We start from the raw sequence: 21,801 nt of genomic DNA on the forward strand, positions 1-21,801 counted from the left end.
GGAGTGGGTCAGCACACAGTCGCATTCTGCTTGTGACCAGACTCTTGAAGGGCAAAGGAATGTAGACAAGCAGTCAGGAACATATCAAGGTGTGGAGTATCTCACGCAATACAGTACCTTGTGTATGAAGTTCAGCACACAATTTGCTTTCCCAAATATGTTCACCCCTTCCCAACTCAGTAATATATTTTCTTACCGTAGTTCAAGAAACTTTCCCAGCTGCATCCAAGAGAATTTAGGATTCATATATATGTATCTCTCTCCATTTGCAAATTCAAATCAGACTGAGTTAACCTTGTTGGTTAAGGTTTACAGAACTTTAATTTCATTATTAGTTATTCTGAAGGACTACATAGGGCTGTAAAATGTAGGTGATAAAGATGCAGATTTCCAGTAATAACTGGACATGGAAAGCAAACTTTGCAACTATGTTACACAAAAAGACATGCACTTCTCTCTGGAAAAGGTCCAGCAAGCACAGAGACTTTTTTTTTTTCTTTAAATGTTTTAATGTATACTTATACAGTAGCAGAATTACTTGATACTGGTTTTCTACATTTTCATAGCCCTAGATTGTAAAAATGGAAACTAAACTAGATATTAGAGTTAATTTTTTAGCAGCTTATTAGAAAGACTGAATTCTGATCACCTCTATTAGACTCCAGACCTGTGTATTCAGAGTTATCTGATAAATATCAAAAAAAGCAAACACAAAGAAGAAACAAATTTAACAGTTAATTTCAGTGTCATGTCATATGTGGCACAGTGCACATTAAAACACACACAGAAAATTGTGATTAAAACACAGGACAGGCATGCTGTAAATGTGCTTACCAGCTTGAGAGAAAGCTTCATGTAAAAATTGGAGAGATACAGGGTGGGGGGAGAAAGAGAAAAAAACAACAGTGCATCAGTAGAAGAGGAACTTTTTCAGACTGATGTTACAATAAAATGACACATAATTCCCTTGCTGTTGGAAGGCAAAATGGGTAACACTAACAAATCTGTGCAAAAGTTCACAAGATGGGCCAGAGTTATCACTCAGCTGCCATTTCCTTGCCAGAAACAGAAATGGAAAAAAAAGTGTTGTACCTCTACACGTGCTTTAGCACTGCACGTGAAAGTCGGGCCTGGATTGCCCTATTTGCAGCCGCTACAACAACAACAGTGGGTTTTCTCATTACAGCGACATCTCTGAAGTGGAAAAAACCTCAGAACTTGCAAATGTACGCAAAGTCCCTTTAGATCAAAAATGTGCTGAAATGCAGTCACGAGCATCAGCCACTTTATGCAAGGACTCCAGAGAAGCAGGGATAGCACCTAGCCAAAACTCTCTGAAGGGGTGAGGTACGGCACTTGGCCTCCAGCAGCAAAAAGCACAACGGCATCCCCGGTGACTTCCTAGCTCTCAGGCCTATGTCCAGAAGACAACATCCCTGAAATATGCCTGTTGATTGAGTACAGTGCTGTCCAGGCAGTCACGTAAAGTCATTTCATGTTCTTGAACAATTCAGAAATAAATGCTCATTCTCATACTTTGGTCATACAGTCAGACAAGGCCAGGACCAAGAAGGAAGGGGTGTGGAGGGAAGAATCTCTTTACACCAAATTGATTCTATGACAGCGTGGTAAGACATTATTCAAGCTCCTTAAGCGATATACACGATCTAATTCTTCAAAGGTTACCACATTCCTGGTACAGAGCCAAAACATTATCTTTTCGTTACTCTGGGAAAGTCAGACTAAAAAGAAGCGTCTGCTTAAAGGGCCTACCCAGCAGCAGGGCTTGCCTCTGCCCTGCATCACTTGCACATACAGCTCTCAACAGCGCTGGGGGGCCTCAGAAACTGCCAGGTGAATGAATGTGCCTGGGCAGCCGACCACCAAAATTACCAAAGCCTCTTCCAGTGTCGCAAGATGTTATGACAGCTGCAGTTCAGAAGGTTTTCCAAGAGATAGGGAGACTAACAGTGCTACAGTGCTTTTCTGTTCTGTGCCAAGGAGCACAAGTTAGCTGCTGTTCAAGATACAAAACCAGATTTTAAAAGGGAGAAACAAAATTGCAGCCAGCCTCCTCCAGCAACCCGCACCGTGCCTGTCCTACCAGCTCTGGGGGCGGTTGTGAAACACTCAAACTACGCAACAAACTTCCAAGTGCATAAATGCACATCCTCGGTGCTAAAGACAGCTGAAACATGAAAGTTGGAAACTTCCTCTCACTCCATGCAATGACCTGTACTTCAGAACCTCTCTCCATTCCAGAGTTCTCCGTTATTTTACTACCAACAGCTCCCAGGTAGGTGCTCTCAAACAGACACTCCATTTTTAGCAAAAGCACAGTTCTTTAGGATTGGATTTAAAATAAAGGTGGTTCCACACTGGTGATGTTTTTGACAGCATGATTTAAGAAATACACATTTTTCAAAAACAATTACCATTAGTTATCAGAATTTGTACAGTAATACACGCCAACCATTCAAGGAAAATACATGGCCTTGTAATAAATGGTGAAATATTCCATTTGAACTGATGCATTCAGCGACAACACAGCAGTTAAACTTCCCTCTGAAGTTCAGTCCATTAGGAAGTAAACACATGATAATAATCACAGTGCAATGGAGAAATTCACTCTCACAGCTAAGAGGCCATTAAAAAAAAGGCAAACAAAACCAATCCATTTGAGAGACTAATCATACAGGAAGGAGAAAGAATGAGCTAAAATATATTGCTGAAGAAATTCAGCGTAGGCAGCTTTTGTTTGCATAATTGCTTTAGCACTCCTGTGAACTTTAGCATAGACATGATCAGCACAAATTGAGATCCTTGTACATATATACAGACAAGACTCATGGTGCAGAATAAATATTTACCTATGAAGCACTCTATAAAAGGCACAAATGTATGCTACATGCGCTAGTTTCTAAACGCTACTCACTCTAAAGGCACTACACTACTGCGAAGAATCATCTGCGTCAAGACTATTCTTTTGCTGTAAATTCAGCAAATTTGAAAGAGATTATAGACACTGTATGCCAAATTCTTATGCTGTTAAGTATGACAAAAATAGAGAACTTATTAATAGCATTTCCAAATAATACGTCAGGGATTGTTATAACCAGTACAAATAAGAAAGCAGATCATAAGACTGGAAACAATGAAATGCTGAAATAAGTCATATTCACAGTTTTCCATTTCTGACATGTTTTGATAATTTTACATGACAGCAATTTGGTTTTTATACACAAATATAAGCAGACTGAAAACAAATCTGCATTAAACACTAAATAACTACTTTTGTCCATTTTGTTGGGTTTTCACAGCTAGAAACTTGCTCACAGCTCCTGGGAGAACAGGGTCATTTTTCCCCCAAATGATCAAATGAAGTATGTTTCTTCAAAACGAGCAGATCTGTTTCAAGCTGTCCATTTAAGACAAGTCTAGCTTAGTCTTGCAGGGAAAAAAAATGAAGAGCCTAAGAGCCACAAGCTTCAATAACACATGAGAGAGCATGAAAGCCAGCAAGTCCATGTGTTATTGGACAGTCACGGACACTAACCTCACTTACAGAAAACAGGGTTGAAACAAATCACTGGCCTTCCATACAACCAAGAGGTAATTTTCTTTCTTAGTGGTCCTGTACAGTCTCCCCATACTCTGCTTTATCCAAGTATCAGATTTAGAGGTCATGTATCTTGATTCCATGAACAATCATCATTACAGAGAGTTCAGGAAAGCATCAGGAAGCTCTAGGGAGTGCTCCACAGTGAAGGCACAGAATGTGGCATTACACTGCTGCAAATCAGGGGTTGGCTCATGATGCTCAAGACTGCAGTCACCAAATATTTTTGAATAAATGCATGGAACTGAATTTATTTCAGAATAAATGCACGGAACCTGTACTTACTCTGAATTTCACAGGTCCAACTACTTTAATTGTGCCAATTTCAGCATTTCCAGGACTAGCAGACATGTCTTTCCTGCACATAACACCGTAAGCTGCAACTTGCATCCCACCAAATTTTCCTTTTATCTTTTACAAAGCACATTTCCACAGCACACTCTAACTGCGTTGTAAGTGGGGTTAGCGACTGTGTAACAACGGTATGGGCTGATCACACCATACACGGACTTACAACATATTCCCTAGCCTCAACGGCACACGTGGGTGTCCCTAAAGTCCTCTTCATGAGTTCTTTGTGAATATACAAAGACTGTGTCTGCTGGTGAGTCAGCAAGAGAAAACACATCCGTTACAGTGGAGACGAGCACGGCACCTCCGTGTTTACTGCTTCTACAGCAAAAGGCAGCTTGGCATTTAACTAGCCTTTAAGTGCAAAGCAGAAGCTTCCTAGAAACTAGGCGAATATTAAAAGTTTAGCATTCTCACAAAAAATCAGAAAATATATTTTTAAATGCTAGCTTAAACACGCAAGGTCGAAAAACATCTTTGTCTGTGCTAGAATAAACCATGGCTTTAATGACCCCACCCGCCAAAAAAACCTCATCTTGGCACAGATTTATACACTTATGTTAGAATAACAAGTATTCCCAGGGGCAGGGAACAGTGCAGGTACAAGAGAGGATGGTTTGTTTTGTTTGCTGTTTCTGCATGCTCACAGAACAACAAAGTACCAATCACCCAGGCAGACCAACAGCTAAGTGTTAAGGGAGAAGACTCCACAGTATGTCACAGAGGCAAGATGGAATGGTAAGGGAAAACATTAACTGGTGCAATGGAAATAACATCACACTGTAATGAAGTCAACAACTTCCACTAAAAAGGAAACCACAAAAGTCCCTCTGTGTGACTTATGGAACCATCTAGAGGGTGGAACATGGGTAATGACAGTAATATCTGCGTCCCAGCAACCAGACCCATCCTCTCTGCTTCATCACAAACCAGTCTCGGAAGTCAGAGAGAAAGGGCAAGTCCACATAATGCCACACAGAGTAATTCAAAGGTGTAAGTTCTACCCCTGGATTTTGTTAGTTCAGAAGTATTGCTCTTTAAATAAAGGTGCTGATGTTACTGCTGCTATAGCAATAAAACAAAAGAACACAAAATTAATATCAACTAGCAGAAAACCAAGTTTTCTTTGTCCTCAAAATGGAATTAGAAAAAGCAGAGCAAGCATAAATGAAATTATGACTTATGTAAGTGGTTCCTCATTTTTTGTACTCTTCTGGCTTTAACTTCCCTAAAGAGACAAAGTTGATTTCAAGTGTTATACCTCTTTTACACTGTCTTTTTAAGAGTTATTAGAAAGAGCACTCGAAAAAACATAAAAGATATTTTTTTCCCCTCCTCTTCTAGTTCTGATCCATGATAAGTGCTGTAACAGTTTTATGGTATTCCGACAGTTCAGACATTTCTGCTGTTGGGGTTAGAAGAAACTTTAAGGAAAATACAAAAATGTGATTAGAAAACCATAGACACTAAGAAGAGTCAGCACCCCTTTTTTTTTTTTTTTTTTTAAAAAAAAGACTAAGATTTCATATTGGCAGTGACCACTGACACTAGTATTGGTGCCTCTACATTAACCTTGCATCTGTTGTAAATTGTTCAGGCATCTGCTTCCTTCCATGAAAACAAGATTCATAGGATTTTTGGTTTGGAAGCAAAATTAAAACCAGACTGGACAGAGGACATATCATTATTAATTATATCATTCATTTTAACAGTCACCAGTGATTTTTCTGGTTTAGTTTCATAATTTCTCTTTCCAAATGCAACATAAGATGCTAAACCAAAACTTTATAAGGAAATTAATAAAACATACTGCCTCTCCAGGCACGTTCTGATATCAAAGATTTCATGGAGGAATTGTATGGGAATCCATTCACTCACTTATGTTTCAAGGATCAATTACAATGTGCAGTTCTGCTGGTGGTATTTATCCTGTTAAGGTCTTAGTATCTACTGGACTCAGTTCCTAACAGATACTCAGTTCACATTAAGTAGTACCTCTTCACGCATTTCTTCCTTAAGCTCGTGCAAAAAAGGAGTATGATCCAGTTCCCTCTGAAATAAGCAAACTGTTAACCCTGGCTTTTGTAGGAGTTACCAGCTCAGTTTATCAACAAAGCCAAGGAAGGACTTGCTTGACAATTTGGTTGAATAAAGTAATACTTAAAATGCCTCGTGGCCACCTTTACTGCAAGGTGCCTGGCTGGAGTGGAATTTTGCCTCTGAACAAAACCAGCAGTGCGGAGACAATATTCAGAGCAAATGAAATTATTCAGTGTCCAAAGCCAAACACCCGTTACACTGTGCTGTCCTGCTGGCTCCCTGCACGACCTTTCCAAAAGTTGCTTTGCTGATGTACTTCTGTACAGATCAAACGTTCTTCCGTGTAGAGGAGAGTTTACCTCCATATCCTCCCAGTTTCTTTGGTAACATCACAATCCAGTATTCATAACATTAAAATGAGCAAAATTCAGATGCTTTTGGATTAGACAGGGGGATGGAGAAGAATAGAGAAAAGGAAATCTTCTAAAACTTAGTATGGTGAAAGCAGAACTACCAGTATTATCTGGCTTTACTGACTATAAAAGGGGTCATATCAACCACATCAGCTGAAAAATGCCAGCCACTCATTTTTCATCTGATAAATTAACAAGATTTGGGGGTGATTCTTGATTTATTTTTCACCTGGTTAGAATTATTTTATTTTTGAAGGGCATATGGCACTTTCATGATCTTTTAGTCTGACTATTTGTGTAATACATATCACTAAGGCCCTATGAAATGTGAAACCTGACAAGTTTTCAAATCAGATGGAGTAAGGTGCCAGAGATGTGCAGCCTCTCTTACTACATATTTCTAGATGAACCAAGAGGCCTGAATTCGCCTCTCTGGAAAAAGAGACACTGGTCTGAGCACTGGCCTCTAACTCTGAGTCAGGCAGGAAAAGTATTTACATACAAACATCCTGGTAGCTAACAGGGGAAGGAAATGAAACAGAAAGAGAACATAGTGAGAGGTTTAAATTAAGATTTAGCAATAGCCTTTCCTTGCACATTATTAATGAAGGTGTCAGCAGAAATTTGAGGGATTCCAGAAAAGATTGTAGGAAATTGTTCTCATTATTTCACCTTTCACACAAACCACTTAAAAACAAACACAGTACATAGAATTCGTAAGACTCACTTGGACTTCTCAGATAGTTAATACATAAAATAATGTCCTTTCTTGAGGAAATATTAAAAGCAATTAGTTGCAATTGCTTATACAGCCAAATACTCACTAAGTAAGGATTTGTACATTTGAAATACAAACTTGTGAGTGCCCAGGGAGCTACAAACTACTATTTTTAAATCAAGTCAGAAATATTCAGCTCTATTTTCAATATTTTGTTCCATGAATGGCACTACTGAAGCACTAGATCACAACACAAACCCTCACCTTCAGCAGTGCCTTACTCTCCAGAGAGTCTCAGTGCCATCCCACAGCAAGACTGCCAGATGCCCACCCGCCGTAGCGGGGGCCACCAAGACAGCCACTACTTCACACATCCTCCAGGTCTGCCGCTGCAGAAGCAGAACTGAAAGACTGTCTCCCCCCCGTAAAAGCCACTGAGAAAAGATGCTCTGAGCCAAACTGCAACTGAGGGAGAGAGGTACATTTACAGAACCTGCCTTTGGACAACTTAGAAACTTCCCACTTCCCTAGTGAAAAGCACCAGAAATGTGATTTTTTGGGGTTCTGAAGGTCCCATTAAATGGCAATTCCCCAGCAAAGACATGAAAACCACTCTGTATAAAACATCTTTTTAAATGTACTGTCTGTAACCAGATGAGACAAAACACTGTTTACAGGACTGTTCTCAATTCTCTAACCACTGAAGTTCCCCACTGAAATCATCTCTACTTTTATAAAACTCCAACCCTCAACCCTAAATGCCAGTGCAGTCCCTGGAGCAGAATTTGGGCTTTTTAAAGTAGTCACTTCCTTGCTGTTACAGTCTGCTCTAAAAAACGTTTTAAAATACTGAACACTTGTGTCTCCTTCCTGTAATTTTTATAGGAGGAAATAATTTTAAGGACCTTAACCTAGGATCCAAAGCCATGCTATGCCAGCAATTTTTCAGCACAACCGTGCCACGTGCGAGCTTCTGGGAAGATAACGTCTTCTTTTTGCTTGAGAAATGGAAAATTTTATCGCAGGAACCTGTCATTTTACTTACTGCTTACGAAAACCACCAATGAAGGCATTTAATTCCACACAAACACTTTGACATCAATTTACCAATATAGCCACAGCTGCTGTCAGCAACAGGAACAGAGCAGCTGACCTGGGAAAACTCAGGCCACGTTTCCTACTCCATCAGCAGCAAAGGACACAGGGACACTGAACTTAAAACAGTGGTGATGTGTCACAAAATGTTGATGCAGTTTGATCTAGACCCAGGTAAATCCCTGAGGTCAGCCACGGAGGCTTTCAGCTTCTTTGCACTGTACAATGCATAAACCAGCATCTAACACACTGTGCTTCAGCTGCTGGCAGGGGAACAACCCAAACCCTAACCCCTCAGAACCTCTCATCTGTGTTTTGGAGCTTGCATACTAGACTGATAAAGCTTCTGCACACAGAATATAATTTTAAACTGTGTGCACCATAGCACTGGGAAGTGAAAGTCGGTTCAGAAATCAGCAAAGTCTGTGGACTTAATGGGAAATGACCAGAAAAAGACTCTGGCCCACAATTCTGCACGCTAACCTATGTAGGAAAGGCTGCAAGAGCCAATCATATAACTTGAAACTTTATTTCCTAGCTTTGCTATGGTTCATCACAAACCTTTCCTCCGTAGTTTGCAAGAATGGCAGCTATTACAAATAGTTTTTAACTTGGTAGTTTTGCAAAGATATTTCACCGACATTTAAAGTGTCAAGAATAAAAACTGTGGAAAAAAACATTTAAAACTAATTAGAAAAAAGTTAAAGAGCATGGCAGGATATTAATTTTTCCATGGACACTTTAAAAACTGCTTAACCCACACTGTCTGCTCAAGGAAGCCCAAAGGCAGACATGATAAACTTGTTGGGAAGCAGGATTTCTTGGGCTCTCTACAGGAATCAAATCAAACCTTCCTATCTCATTGGAACTTCATGCTACAGGATGCAGTTAAGGTCCTTGAGAAGTGTCAGCCCCAAATATTTAGAGCCAACTGTAATCGAGGCAGCTGCAGGGAACATTAAATTCAGTTGCCCCCCATTCTCCACCCACATGGCTGCCCTGGTTTAAAGCACACATGTACCATATAAACAACTTTATTACCACCTAGAATCACTTCATCTTTCACATCTCACCTGTTTTCATAAGACTCAGACTTACTAAGCAAGTCAACATTGCAGCACTTGAAGCACAAGCTGAGGCTGAGTCTCTGGAACAGAAGTTGCACACAGAAGCATACTTGGCCATGAAATACAGGGAAGTCACCTTCCCACTACTACAGCAAGAGGTGTCAGGTCATTGCGGGGAAATGCTTGAACTTGCACTAACTGAAATCAGAGGAATTCTTTTCTAGAAACCCTCCCAATTTACTCTCCTTCTTCCGACACAGACATTGAGTTGAGTCCACCCTGCAGAGTGGAAAACTTCTCACATTAAGGTAGGCAACACGCAGCATCAGGATCGGTGTAAACCTCTGAATGTTGCTCCTCCAATCTTACTCTGCCACAGATATATGCAGGGCTACTAAATTAATGACTGACTTCTACATGAGTATTACTTAATGTTCACCTCTTCCTTCCATACTTTGAACAACCCCTCCTCCCCAGAAAACCTGAATGGGTAATTTCTATCAGCAACTGTACTTTTTGTGGTTTCGTTGTGGGGTTTTTGACTACAAATGGCTTTATAGCTTGGGATTCCTTGGATTTGTCTGCATGTTATGATAAAACACAATGGATTCATTCACAAAACAAAACAAGTTTTTACATAACAGAACGTGCAATAAAAGCGCAAGAAAGAAAGAAAAGAGAAAGAAAGAGAGAGAGGTATCCAGAGGAGAACTTACCCCGCGCTTTAGGCTCCTGAAGCAGTGGATTTTGGGTTTGGAGGTCATGAACTCGTTGAAGCGATGGGAGAGGGGTTCCTTTTGCTGCTTGGGAGACTGGGGGCCGTTGGGAACAGCAGAGGGTGAGGCAGAGGCAGGGGGAGGAGGAGGGGGCTGATGGGGGGATGTTAAAAGGGACATAAGCTACGTATAAGAGATGGAGAAGTGACAGAATAAAAACCAAAATAAAAAGATAAAACACAAAACGAAAATAAGCATCAAAACCAATATTTGAAATCCAGAGAAAAAAAACCAATTAAATAATTAAATATTAAAGCCATGGTTCAAAAGAGGGGGGAAAGCAGTATTTAAGAGTTGTGTTAAATGAAGACTGTGATAAATGGAAGTTTTAGTAAGTGATGCAACAGAAGAGTAACACAAAAGTATTTTGACAGGAAGCTCATGCAGACTCTTCCATGCAGTGCTATCCCCATAAATTGCCCTGTTCTGCTCTGTGGACAGCTCGGAATAATGCATATGGATAGAGCTTTCAAATACCTGAATTTAAATGGATCAGATAAGGAAGGTACCTTAGTGCCCAGTAGCGTTTCTATTATCTGGAAAACAACAAACCACATTCCTTCCTGCTTTCAAATCATACCTCAGTAATGTGCATCACACTTCACTTTTACAAATTATTCTATGAATTTGCTCAGGAGTTAGTCCTGGGTTTTGTTTCTGGCTACACTGATGTAAGCACCAGACAGCCAAGTTCTCTCTTACACCAGCACAACAGGAATGACCCCTTTTGAACAGGTAAATTTTTTGACTCTGTAATTAGAAGTGGTTTGGCAAGGGTCAGAGCAAGGGTGAAATCAAAACAACGAAGCTACTCTGGGCTTCCATCAGTGTTACTGAAAACCAATTCAGTTCAGTCACCCTGACACATTCTGGTAACCCCAGATAAATGCTGCCATGCATTATGGTGTAAACTATGACAGTGAAATGAAAAAGGTTTAATGGATACATAAGTTAATATGGTCTTTTTAAAAGTCAACTGCTCAGTTAGTTATGCTCTGTTAGTTGTGCTTAAGAAGAATGAATCACAGCAATTCCTTGTTCCCAGCCACCCAACTGCTGAACCCAGTGCACAGACTGAAAAGGTAACGCAAATGAAAAGCCAAGGAGAGTTTTAGAAGTGTCAAAACAGTAATGCCACATTAAAGCTTCCCAAAAGTAACAATGTTAGTTCGCACACATGGCACTAGGTAAGTGGTATACAATTCCTTCTCTGAGTTAGGAACGGAAATGGACCATGGCAGAGACATGACAAGTAAAGTTAAATTAATATAAAAACTGCAACGTAATTGAAGAAATTATACAAGAAAAAAAAAATTAAAGATATAAAGAAATTTAAGCAACCAAAGACTACAACAAAACACCATATTAAGACATCAGTTATTAACTTTCTCAATCTAAAATTCTCTTTAAAAAATTGTAATTGCCAGGATTACTAGACAAGACAGAGGTTATTGACTATACACATACTAGCACCAAGCTCAAGTTTCCAAGTCAGTACCTTATTTTTCTTGATGAATGGCCATAACTTGCCCTTGGATTTGCCACCAAACTTCGGCTCAGACTTCCCATCCCCTCTGGAGTTGGAAAGGCTGGATTCTGAGACAGTCCGCTTCATCGGCTGTGTGAAATCCTCAAAGTCGATATCTCCCGGAGGCTCGAACCCTGATTTAAAGGCTTCTATTACCAGCTGCGAATCCTGGAATGGGACAGATCCAGTATGAGTATAAACATCTCGGGTGAGGGCTGTCATCAAGTAAGTTTGTCTGTGCGGGAACCAACCCTTACAGTGACCAGACTCATTCCCAGGAACAAACACGCTTCCAGAGCCCAGGATCAAACACACTTCAAGAGCCCAGGATCAATACAAGTCTCTCCACCTTCTGCTCCAAGATCAGGGCACTTTTCTTGGACCTATTTTCACTAGCATCGTGTGCTTGAACCCCAACACCTAGGCACACCATAGTATCCTACGAAAACAAGGCACTCTGATGTGCAAAAATTAGTATTCCCAGATACTGAAGTGATAAATGTAGTTAAGAACACAACAGCCACCACACACAGAACAAAAGTTTCCAACCTAATGTATTGCGACTGGGAATGTATAATAGATCTCCAAATAAACAATTGATCTACAGAAATAAAGCAGGTGAGCTTTAGCTTTAGTCTCAAATAGCCCATTATTCCTGTTCTGACGTTCTAGTCCATTTTGCAAAGGTATTACAGAGACCAGTCATTACTCAAAATGCCAACAGATAAAAAGCAGAGGACTACTATTTAGGGAAATTAAAAATACATAACTATCATTAAAGCATAGGTCATTGTAGTTAACTAAAGATGATGCTTAGGAAGAGTAAACTCAGGTGTCCTCGTTCCAACCTTCCACTGACCTGCACAACCCCTGAGTCTGACCACAACCCAGCAGCGTTTCCATTCCCTTGAATTCATTTCCAACATAAGAATCAAAATTCTGATACAAACACCTTTTAAAGGCTTCTTCATGTCTACTGGTGAAAATGACTAAGAGCTTATTATTGTTAACTTTACTAACCAGAAAAGCAATCATACTTCAGTAACCCAACAGAGAACTTAAGTGACTCGTAACAAATACTTAAGGTATAGAATTGCTGGGCATGCAGCTATAAGCAAACTAGTATAAAATCCCAATTAATGCTCCTATATAAAGGAGCTCTTGAGTGACCACACTGACACAAGTGGATAAGTTGGTGCTTGTGAACTCAGCCACAGTAAATGGCAGGAGTTGCTCTTACAAGCTTTACCTAACAACTGAGTAGTCCAAGGTCATGCAAGTGCGGGCAGTGGCTGGGAACTCCACACGCTGTCGTTAAAGCCACATACCCTTTTGGCACTAACTACTAGATTTATGTCAGCCACACTCTGGCAGTATACTGTAGGCAATGGTGTCGCTGTTTTTTAGACAAGGGTGGGAATAAATCAAAGAACAATAGATAACATTTGTCCCAGTCAGGTCTACAAACACAATTAATTATACATAAACTCAAATTCATACCTCAGCTTGCCAAATGCATTTAAATCTAATGGACTTTAACACATTTTGCATCTACTCGACTTCCAGGTAAGAGAGCTTTTTATGTTATATTGTTCTAACAGTTTTCTTCTAAGTTCATTAGAGAAACTGTGCCACAGCACACAAATATCTTATTAGCCTCTAGAGGAGCACCACTATCCTGTTCAGATAAAAAAGATGAACTTGTTGCTTTGGAGGCATTTCACAGATTCTGCTTATGTCCACAGGTAAAATACTAATAACGAGAAATCTAGTAGGATAGATAGTCCAGAGGCCAGACTCAACTGAGCAAAACACATCTATGGGAAAAGCTTTGCAAAAGTCTTCATGGGATTGTGAAGAAAGTTAAGGTTTAAGATCCTCAACCTATCAGGTGCACTGTGAAATTCCTACAAAATTCTTCAGGAGGCAGAACAACACTTTCCAGTATCTCATCCTAGTTTGACATTACAACTTCCTGAGATCTAAACATCTGAAGAGATCTTTAATAATAGTCATGAAAGCAAAATGAAGAAGGAAGAGAGAAGAGACTACAAACACACACAAGGTTAGATCAAATACTCTATTAGTATTTTAACATATGCATGGAGCTTTTCATTTTTTTTCTCTTAATTTTGCAGTGTTCCTTCCATTTAGTCAAAACATCCTTCCACTACAATGGTGCTAAAAATAACCAGCATGCTCCATATATCACAGAGATAATGTCATAACAGGAACTCCAAGGTCCATAACAAATTAATTTTATCTGCTGCTAGAGCCTTCTGAAGTAAGTTCTGCATAGGTTCACCTAGCAGTCACTCCAGCTCACCCTTGCAACATGACCTCTATGTTGTCCGAGTTGTTAGAAAGAGGACATGAAAAAGAAGCGTATTTACAATTGTGTTAAAAACACAGGGCTAACCAGTATTCCCAGCCAAATCCAGACAGTTTCTATCGCTATCAGGAGGAATTCAGTACACTTCAGTGAGGGCACAAAGCAATCCTATTTACACAGTTGCAAATATAGTAACTAAGCCTGAAAGACTGGCCATTTTGCAAGTGGGCATGAGGCAGAACTGTGTAATATTTAAGATGCAGAGAATATACAAAGTATTAAATCTGTCCCATATGTCATTCTGGTTCTTCACACTATCCAATGAAATAGGGGCCCTAGAAGAAAAATGATCTTCCAGAACCCTGCTAGCATCCACAGAGGGAGGGAACACGGAGCTGGCTGTGGAAAGAAAGCCTGTTAGCAGCCTGCACTTCCACAGTGCCGATGTCACTACAGAAATACTGTTGTACTACACAATTCTGATGCTAGAAATCATTTGGTTCAGAAACGCCAGAAACCCCACCTTCATAGACCAATGTTTGTAGTAAGCCTACCCGAAGCTGAAAATTGACTATCAAAAAGCTCTGAGATACCTATGTGAAGTGCAAAGTTCTGCTGCTTTTATTTTGTTTTTCCTTTTTGCACAGTAATGCCTTAGCATGAGCTGGTAATATTTTACTGGCAGCAAAAAACCAAAAAGCTGCAGAACTTGCAGGTTCTTACATCCTTTCAGCTAGAGTTGACAAGTGGTTTGGTACACAAGGTAAATTACTAGAATTGGCGCTTTCTCCATAATTATTTTCTGACAAGTACATCTATATTAGTTGTGGTGGTTCCAGTTAAAGCTCTGGTTTCTGAACTGAAGTTACTGTACTAACAGCAGAACTTTCATTTACCCTCCCCCTTCTTCAGTAACTCTGTATGTGATAGCTGGGTAGAAAAAGTGAAAATAAGCCCAAAGCTAAATAAGAACTCCAAATGCATGACTGCCTTTTGTCAGTGTCATACTGTCTGACCTTATACATTTCAAGTTTAGTGATACCGTACGTTTGTTTATGATTACCAGATCCTGGAGATCTGCTCCCAGCTGGGAAACACATGTCTGAATGGGCCCAGAGTTTCACACAAAGCTTTTCCTGCTCAGCAGGCTCTTGGTTTTGCTCACCATTGTACTAGCTATATTATCACCAGCTGTCCTTGCATTCAACTTTGCTGGAATCTGACCTCATTTTCAAAGTTGACTACAGCACAGATCTAGTTGACTTTCCTAGCCAAATTTTTTCAAGCTTGAAAAAGATGAGTAAAGGAGAGAACCTTCAATTTGAATCTTTTGAGGAAATTTCTCCTGACGGTAGCCTAAGCAAGCGCAGACTTGCTTCTTAGAATATTAAGGGGTGAGACGGGAAAGGTCTGCTGTAACACTCTGCAAAGGCAGTACATTATCTGGAAATAGATAAAATACAGCTTTTAAACTGCTACTGTGTGCACCAATGGCCATGCTTGCAAAGCGGCAGGACCTGCATGCTACAGAAAGGCAGGAACAAGCATATCAGTTATCAAGAAAGTTAGAAACTACTGTTCCAGAGATGAAAAAAATCTGTGATGATTTTTAAGAAAAAACAATCCTGTATGGGCATAGCTGTTTTCCAGATAGAACACGCTAAAACCTTTGTAATTGCTCAGATATAAGAAATTTGGTTAAATACATTTTTGTTAGCATGGTGCTTACAGGAGATCCCTTAGTTATCAATGCTCAAAACCACCATTTTCTAATGTCATACTTGTGCACGAGCCATCAATCTGACTTATCTGTGTGCAAGAGAGACTAACTTGAATATGAAATTCACAGCAATTCTAACACCTAGCTAAGCCTTATGTGTGTTTTACTAAGACCTCACTTGAATCTTCAAGCAGAGCATAGGCTTAGATATGAATCTCCCCAACATGATTTTACCATGCAGCACCTCAATAAGGGTACGTTGTTCTAACGTGGGAATCTGTGCTCCAACTCCCCCTTCTCCTACCCTGAAAGGGTAATTTTCATATTCCTTGGTTTCCTACACTGCTCTCTGTGAGAGCAATTGCCAAGCAGAAAGCAGTGGATTCATTTCAAAACTTCAGCCCCAGGCTTATGCTGCCAATTAATGGCAGTCTCCAGGCTCTGGGCATTGAATAACTCAGAAAAGATTCCAGTGAAAAAGACGTATGAGAAATTCAAACAGCCAGCAAGACACATGCTGTTTGTATTTGAAGCACTAATGTGATCCATGAGAAGGACTGAAAGAGCGAGCAGAGACTTCATTTACAAAGGGAGCAGATCATTCCTAAAACAAAATAGAAAACACATTTGTCCTTGTGCTAACCATACATCAGGAAGCTCAATCGAACTCTTGATCAGCCTTTTTATCAGGAAGGCTTCTTTTTACTCCTACAATGGTGTTCAGCAATCAAGATTGCTAGCAAACCTCAAATCTGCAAAGATAGATTTTACAGTAAAGTAGAAATTTTGCCAGAGCTGTTTGCAATAATTTATGTAGCCAATACTTAAATGCTTCCATTATTATGAAAACTGGAATGAAGACATATCTGCAACATTCAGTTTTCTGACTGTTAGACATAGAACCCATCTGAATAAGAATTGGTGATTATTAGGTATCTGGAATTATGCCCACCATCTTCCTTATCCTATGCAGAAGCCTATTTTTCAATTACAATATTTCAAAAAGTAATTAACCTAGTAAAAAGGAGAGAATATTCCTAAAAGTAAAAAAAAAATAATTGAAAAAGTGTTGTGGTAGAAGCATTGCTGGGCGTTAAGTAGATTTGGGAAATAATCTGAGCACATCCTGCCTCAGACAAAGTAGCTTGGGACAAGAAGCTATTCTTTGTTTTAGTTCTATGACTATAAAGCTCTTGTGCTGCAGCCCGGACCGAGGATTTAAGTCTCCATAAGTGATTAATACTAAAAACGAGAAGCAACAATCAAAACAATGCAACACTTACATTCTTGTGATCAATTGATTCTGCAGCCTTTGTTATTTCATCCAGACACTTTCCAATGATAGGGATCACTTGGCGGTCAACCTCCGCGAAAGTTTTCATGGATTCACCTATCCTCACGATTCTTCTTTCCTCCATCTCTTGTATTTTCTAAAACATTAGATTTCATTCAGATCAAATATCAAGATTAACTTCAGAGTTTCAACTGATTTTTCTCCCCAGCATATATCAGCTGCTTTAAAATTTATGGTTTAAATATATTTTTAAGAACAAACTAGGACAGCTGTTCTCATGAAGGCACCAAGTGATACTGTTCCCTTAAATATCAAAATGCCATTCTAGAAGTAATCTCTGTCACTATTACTGGGAATTTTTCAGTTAGCTTTCTGTGTTAAGAAAATGCTGATTTGTCAAAACCCCAGCTTTGGATTTTTGTAAGGATAGCTCCTAAGGCTTTTAAGAGAACTTCTGCAACAATAAATTCTTACGTTTTCTACACATGTTCTGAAAGATCTTATTTTCATTCCACTGCAGAATCCAAGCAAACAAAAATCTTGATGTCCCCCCCTTTTCCCTAGAAGGTAATTTTTGGTTTACAGGCAGTCCTGTACATCATGTATTGTTCATACCAGGACTTCTCAACATATGCTCCCTGTTGCTCAATGGACTCAGTGCCACGATCTCCAGCATCTATTCCATGGGCCTCTCGTGTACAACAGAGGGAAACTGGATGTGGTGTAACACTTATGACAGATTATAACAGGATAGGAAGGGCATGAACAGGAACGGCCTGTTTCATACTAGACTGCAGGAATCTTATGGAGCACTGTCAAAAATCCCCATTGTCTTGACTGATCCACAAGCAACATAAATTCTTTACAAAACAACTTATTTCAACATCTAAAAGAAAGCACTAGAGCTTACTGGTGCACTGGTAGTGAAAAGGATACATCTGCAGTACTGTAAGCATGCTCACCTACAAATCAGAGCATTTATTAGATCTACCATTACATACAAATATACATTGCAAAAATTTTTATATCTGATGTCAGAGATAAATTATCTCAAGACATTGGTTTGAAATACCATGAAGCAAAAGAGGTGGTGTCCATTTAGCTAAGAAGTTCCAGCTACGGATAAGAAAATGCACATTTACTACGCAAATATTAGTTATTTCTCATCAGATAAGTATGTGACATTTTATCCCTTAAAGAGGTTGTATTTTCCACTTCTGATGCTTATGACCCATTACAATGGAACAGTCATTTAGAACTTCTGTTCTACTACATTAACCTCTTCGTTCAGTCAACCACAAACTCAGATCTTCAGTCAATATAAATCTGATGGCTTTTTTGTTCTTTCTCTAGTCTTTCTTTAGGCACCCGAAGACAATCAGCAAGCTTGCTTAAACCCTCTGACATGCACTACTGCAGAATTATTGTGGTTTAAATTTAAACATCTGTGAAGTCTGATTTGAAGACAGGTTATAAAGGCTTTACAGATGTAATGACGCCCATCTGACTCCTGCTCCAATAACACAAATAATGCTCTCATTCCCCAGCTGCATGGACACAAGAGTTTAACAGAGCAAGATTGTGAGGATTCCAAAGACTATCGTAATGTGTCATGACGATTCAATGTCACCTTCCTCATATATTATTTATCACTTGATATCTAGTCTAAGAGAAAGGGACAATTTCTCCTACCAAACTCTCCATCTCTTGGGTTGGCAGACTGTATGTAAGATTTGCTAATGGTGACTAAAATTACTAAAAAGTAAAAGACAGGTTCCTAGAACTGAGGCAATGTGCAATACACCCCTCTGTTCTAATCACAAGATTATAAGCTACTCTAGATGAGTGCTCGTGATCCTTACCTGGAAGATGTTTGGTATGTGTGTGTAGTAATGATCATGCTGCTCACTGTTGAACTTCTGTAGAGTGGAAGAATATTCTGCTTTGCTGTCTTCTGCCATTTGATGTCGCAGCTGGGCTTGCTGTCTTGCCTAAAGAAATGCCAAAATAAGTTTATAATTTATACTACATGGAAAGAAATTGCATTGCGTTACTCCTCATCTTGCTATCCTTACCAGTAGGCACCACAGGAACCTTAGCATATGGGTCTGAACACCTCAGCTTTTGGTTTACTCCTATTTTGTGAAACAGTTCATCTACATCAAGCATAAGCCTGCACACTGCCCCCATTCTTTTCTTGTGTTACAACATGCTCTTTCCATGAACAATCTCTGCTTGTACAGCATGTAAAACACTGAACAAGTTTGCCCTTTACTATCCCACTTAACAGGCATGCACGTTTTCTGTATGGTCACTCTTCCTGCTCCACTATGTGCCCCCTTGGATGGCACCTGCTTTGATGAACTACCTACCTGTTGGCGAGCAGTATTTTGGGGGGAAAGGGAAGTGACAAAAAAGCCAGCACGGTTTTGTCTCATTTCACATGTCTTAGCCAACATAATCATGACAAAACATCTTAACTCGTGCTCCCACTGTGCTCTCTGCAAAGTCCTTTATCTGCACCTCCTTGAACAGTGCTGGCATGAAGTGCACAAAGAAAAGGGAGCCCAAGAAGCAGCTGAGACACGACTCCCTCCCTATTTTTACCTACACAGATGATTCGCTTTACTACCCACCATAGCAGAACACTGGGCAATTAACCTCACTTCTTTCCCTAGAACAGCCTGTCCTCGAGTGACCCTTTTATATTTTCCGATTTACAATTCCGCTTCCCAAGGCCTTCTGTTATCTGTTTCACTGCCCAATATTATTCCCTTACTGTCTATCCCATCTGTTTATTTTAGTTGCCTTTTCCTTCCTTGCTGTTGGCCTTCATACAGCAGCAATTCCTTCTCTTCCCTTCCTACCCAGTTCCCCACACCCACATACCTTCACTCCCTGTCCTGCACCCACACATCGGAGCTCCCCACTCTCCCACTCGCATCCACCTGGCCAGAGCTCTGCTGCTCTCGCTGCTCCCACACAGCCCCACTCCACCATGCACACTCCCACCCGCCCCAGCAAAGCCTGCTCCATGGCTGTGGACCAAATGCTTGCTCCTGTGAGAGCTTCGCCATTGATCAGGGTAAGCCCAGGATTTGCTTTGTAAATCTAAACTATCCTGAGTTTGCACTCATTTTTCAGGCACTCACAGAGCCTCCTCACCCTCCGCTGCCTGTCTAGCCCTGGAACAGTGCTGTGCGCGTCCCTGAAGTGTTATGTTCCAATCACACCCTAAATTTCAAAATAATCCCTTTAAGAAAGGAGAAAGAAAGATTGCTTTAAAAATTATTTAAAGGATTTTTGGGCATTTCACAGAAAACAGCACAGCAATTAATTTTAGCATATTTTAAGTGGGCTCCCATTAAAAACAGTTCAGAATGGGGTTATTCTTTCAACTGTTCCAAGCAGACAATAGTTTCCTGACAATAAATCCATGAAATACCAAATCATGGAACATTTTAGTAATCATAACTGGAAGGTAACAGATTCTGCCAGAAGGTTTCAAATTTCAGTTTGCAAAAAAATAGGCTTCCCTCCCATTTGTCCAGCTCACACATCTCACCCAATAATTTATTTCACCTCAATTCAGTTATTTCTTTTGCAAGCACAGTCAATTGTAGGAATTTCCTAGATCCCCTTCACATTCTTTCTACAAAAATCATTCAAGCACAATGAGAAAAAATACTGGGCACTGAGTGCATAATCGGAGATAAAACAGTAGCATCAAATGGAAAAGACTGCAACTATAACCAAATAAATAAATCAAATAAAAAAGACAGACTCTCAACTTTGCTTGTTCCCCAGGAGTTTTAACTGTCCACTAACTCCTGTAAAGGATGCATATATAACTTCAGAAAATTTACCTGCTGCAGTGAAATTTCCAGAAGCCATATCAATCATTTTTTCCACCCAAGTGCTATACAGCTTACTAAACTTTATCATCCACCCACTCATATATAGCTACATTAAACATGAGTGGAAAACAATATAGCCCTGTACTACAAACACAAATTTACCAGCAAAACAAAGTCAGCCATGGAAAGGCTGACAGCTGTAAGAGTCATGTACGCTTGTCTCCCAACCCCTTCCTCAAGTCCCAGCTGCTCCAGATCAATATCCATTTGTGAGGCCCATTCTCTTCATCTACCTAAGAGCAACCCATTGTTTGAGCTGACTTCTACAACAGCCCCAGTCCCACTCATACAGCTGTCTCTTTTTTTTTTTTTCCCAAATAGTGCAACTCAGGAATTTGTCCCTTGACTCTATTGTTGAAGCAGAAAAACAAGAAATCCATTATTACACATTTCCAGGCAGATCCAGCAAACATTAAGTCATCAGAGTTCATTTTCATGAGCAAGCTCATTGGTTGGATATGAGCAAAGTAACTCTGAGCTAAATGTATACAGGAGTAGATGCTTGGTTTCCAAAACTATCTTAACTGGCCCCAAATAAGAGGAGGCAACAGATGAGTAAGTAAAATTGGGAACATTCCAAAACCAAGAATTTTTGTATGAGAGCCCCAGTGATGTTTTGTTTCTCCTGGCCATTTAACGCATTTGGCAAGCTTCAAACAGTTTAAATATTTTTCCAGTGAGGTATTTGGATCTTAAAATAAAAATATAAAAAAAGTCTACAATTTTTTTATTCCTTGAATATGTCACTCTAACATAATCACTTCTAGTATTAACAGAATTACATTTTATAGCTAGGTTATTGCACTCTGCTGAAGCACAGAATGATAAAAATGAGCTGATGACACTAAGTTTCACATTCAGAGTAATGGATGTAGTAGCCTGGAGCTGCAGAGAGTCACAAGAGCTATTTCAGGAGTAATTTATAGTTAAG

At 39.8% G+C, this 21,801-nt stretch overlaps 1 protein-coding gene across 38 annotated transcripts in view; it reads right to left on the reverse strand.

Moving 5' to 3' along the window:
- The window catches only part of FNBP1 (formin binding protein 1), a 107,351-nt gene that overhangs the window by 16,817 nt on the left and 68,733 nt on the right, over positions 1-21,801 (reverse strand). For 4 of the 38 annotated variants that reach the window (XM_074890809.1, XM_074890832.1, XM_074890807.1 and 1 more), the window contains exons 7-14: positions 18,816-18,944; positions 16,943-17,089; positions 11,578-11,775; positions 10,589-10,615; positions 10,020-10,202; positions 4,134-4,220; positions 835-849; positions 650-685 (exon numbers count right to left, since the gene is read on the reverse strand). In XM_074890809.1, the coding sequence (XP_074746910.1) occupies positions 650-685; positions 835-849; positions 4,134-4,220; positions 10,020-10,202; positions 10,589-10,615; positions 11,578-11,775; positions 16,943-17,089; positions 18,816-18,944 (822 nt within the window). Of the gene's footprint in view, positions 1-649; positions 686-834; positions 850-4,118; positions 4,221-10,019; positions 10,203-10,588; positions 10,616-11,577; positions 11,776-16,942; positions 17,090-18,815; positions 18,945-21,801 lie in introns of all 38 variants that reach the window. The other 34 variants (XM_074890811.1, XM_074890845.1, XM_074890844.1 and 31 more) reach the window with 25 other exon arrangements.

The sequence above is a fragment of the Strix uralensis genome, chromosome 21, assembly GCF_047716275.1.
Source record: "Strix uralensis isolate ZFMK-TIS-50842 chromosome 21, bStrUra1, whole genome shotgun sequence".
Lineage (NCBI taxonomy): Eukaryota > Metazoa > Chordata > Aves > Strigiformes > Strigidae > Strix > Strix uralensis.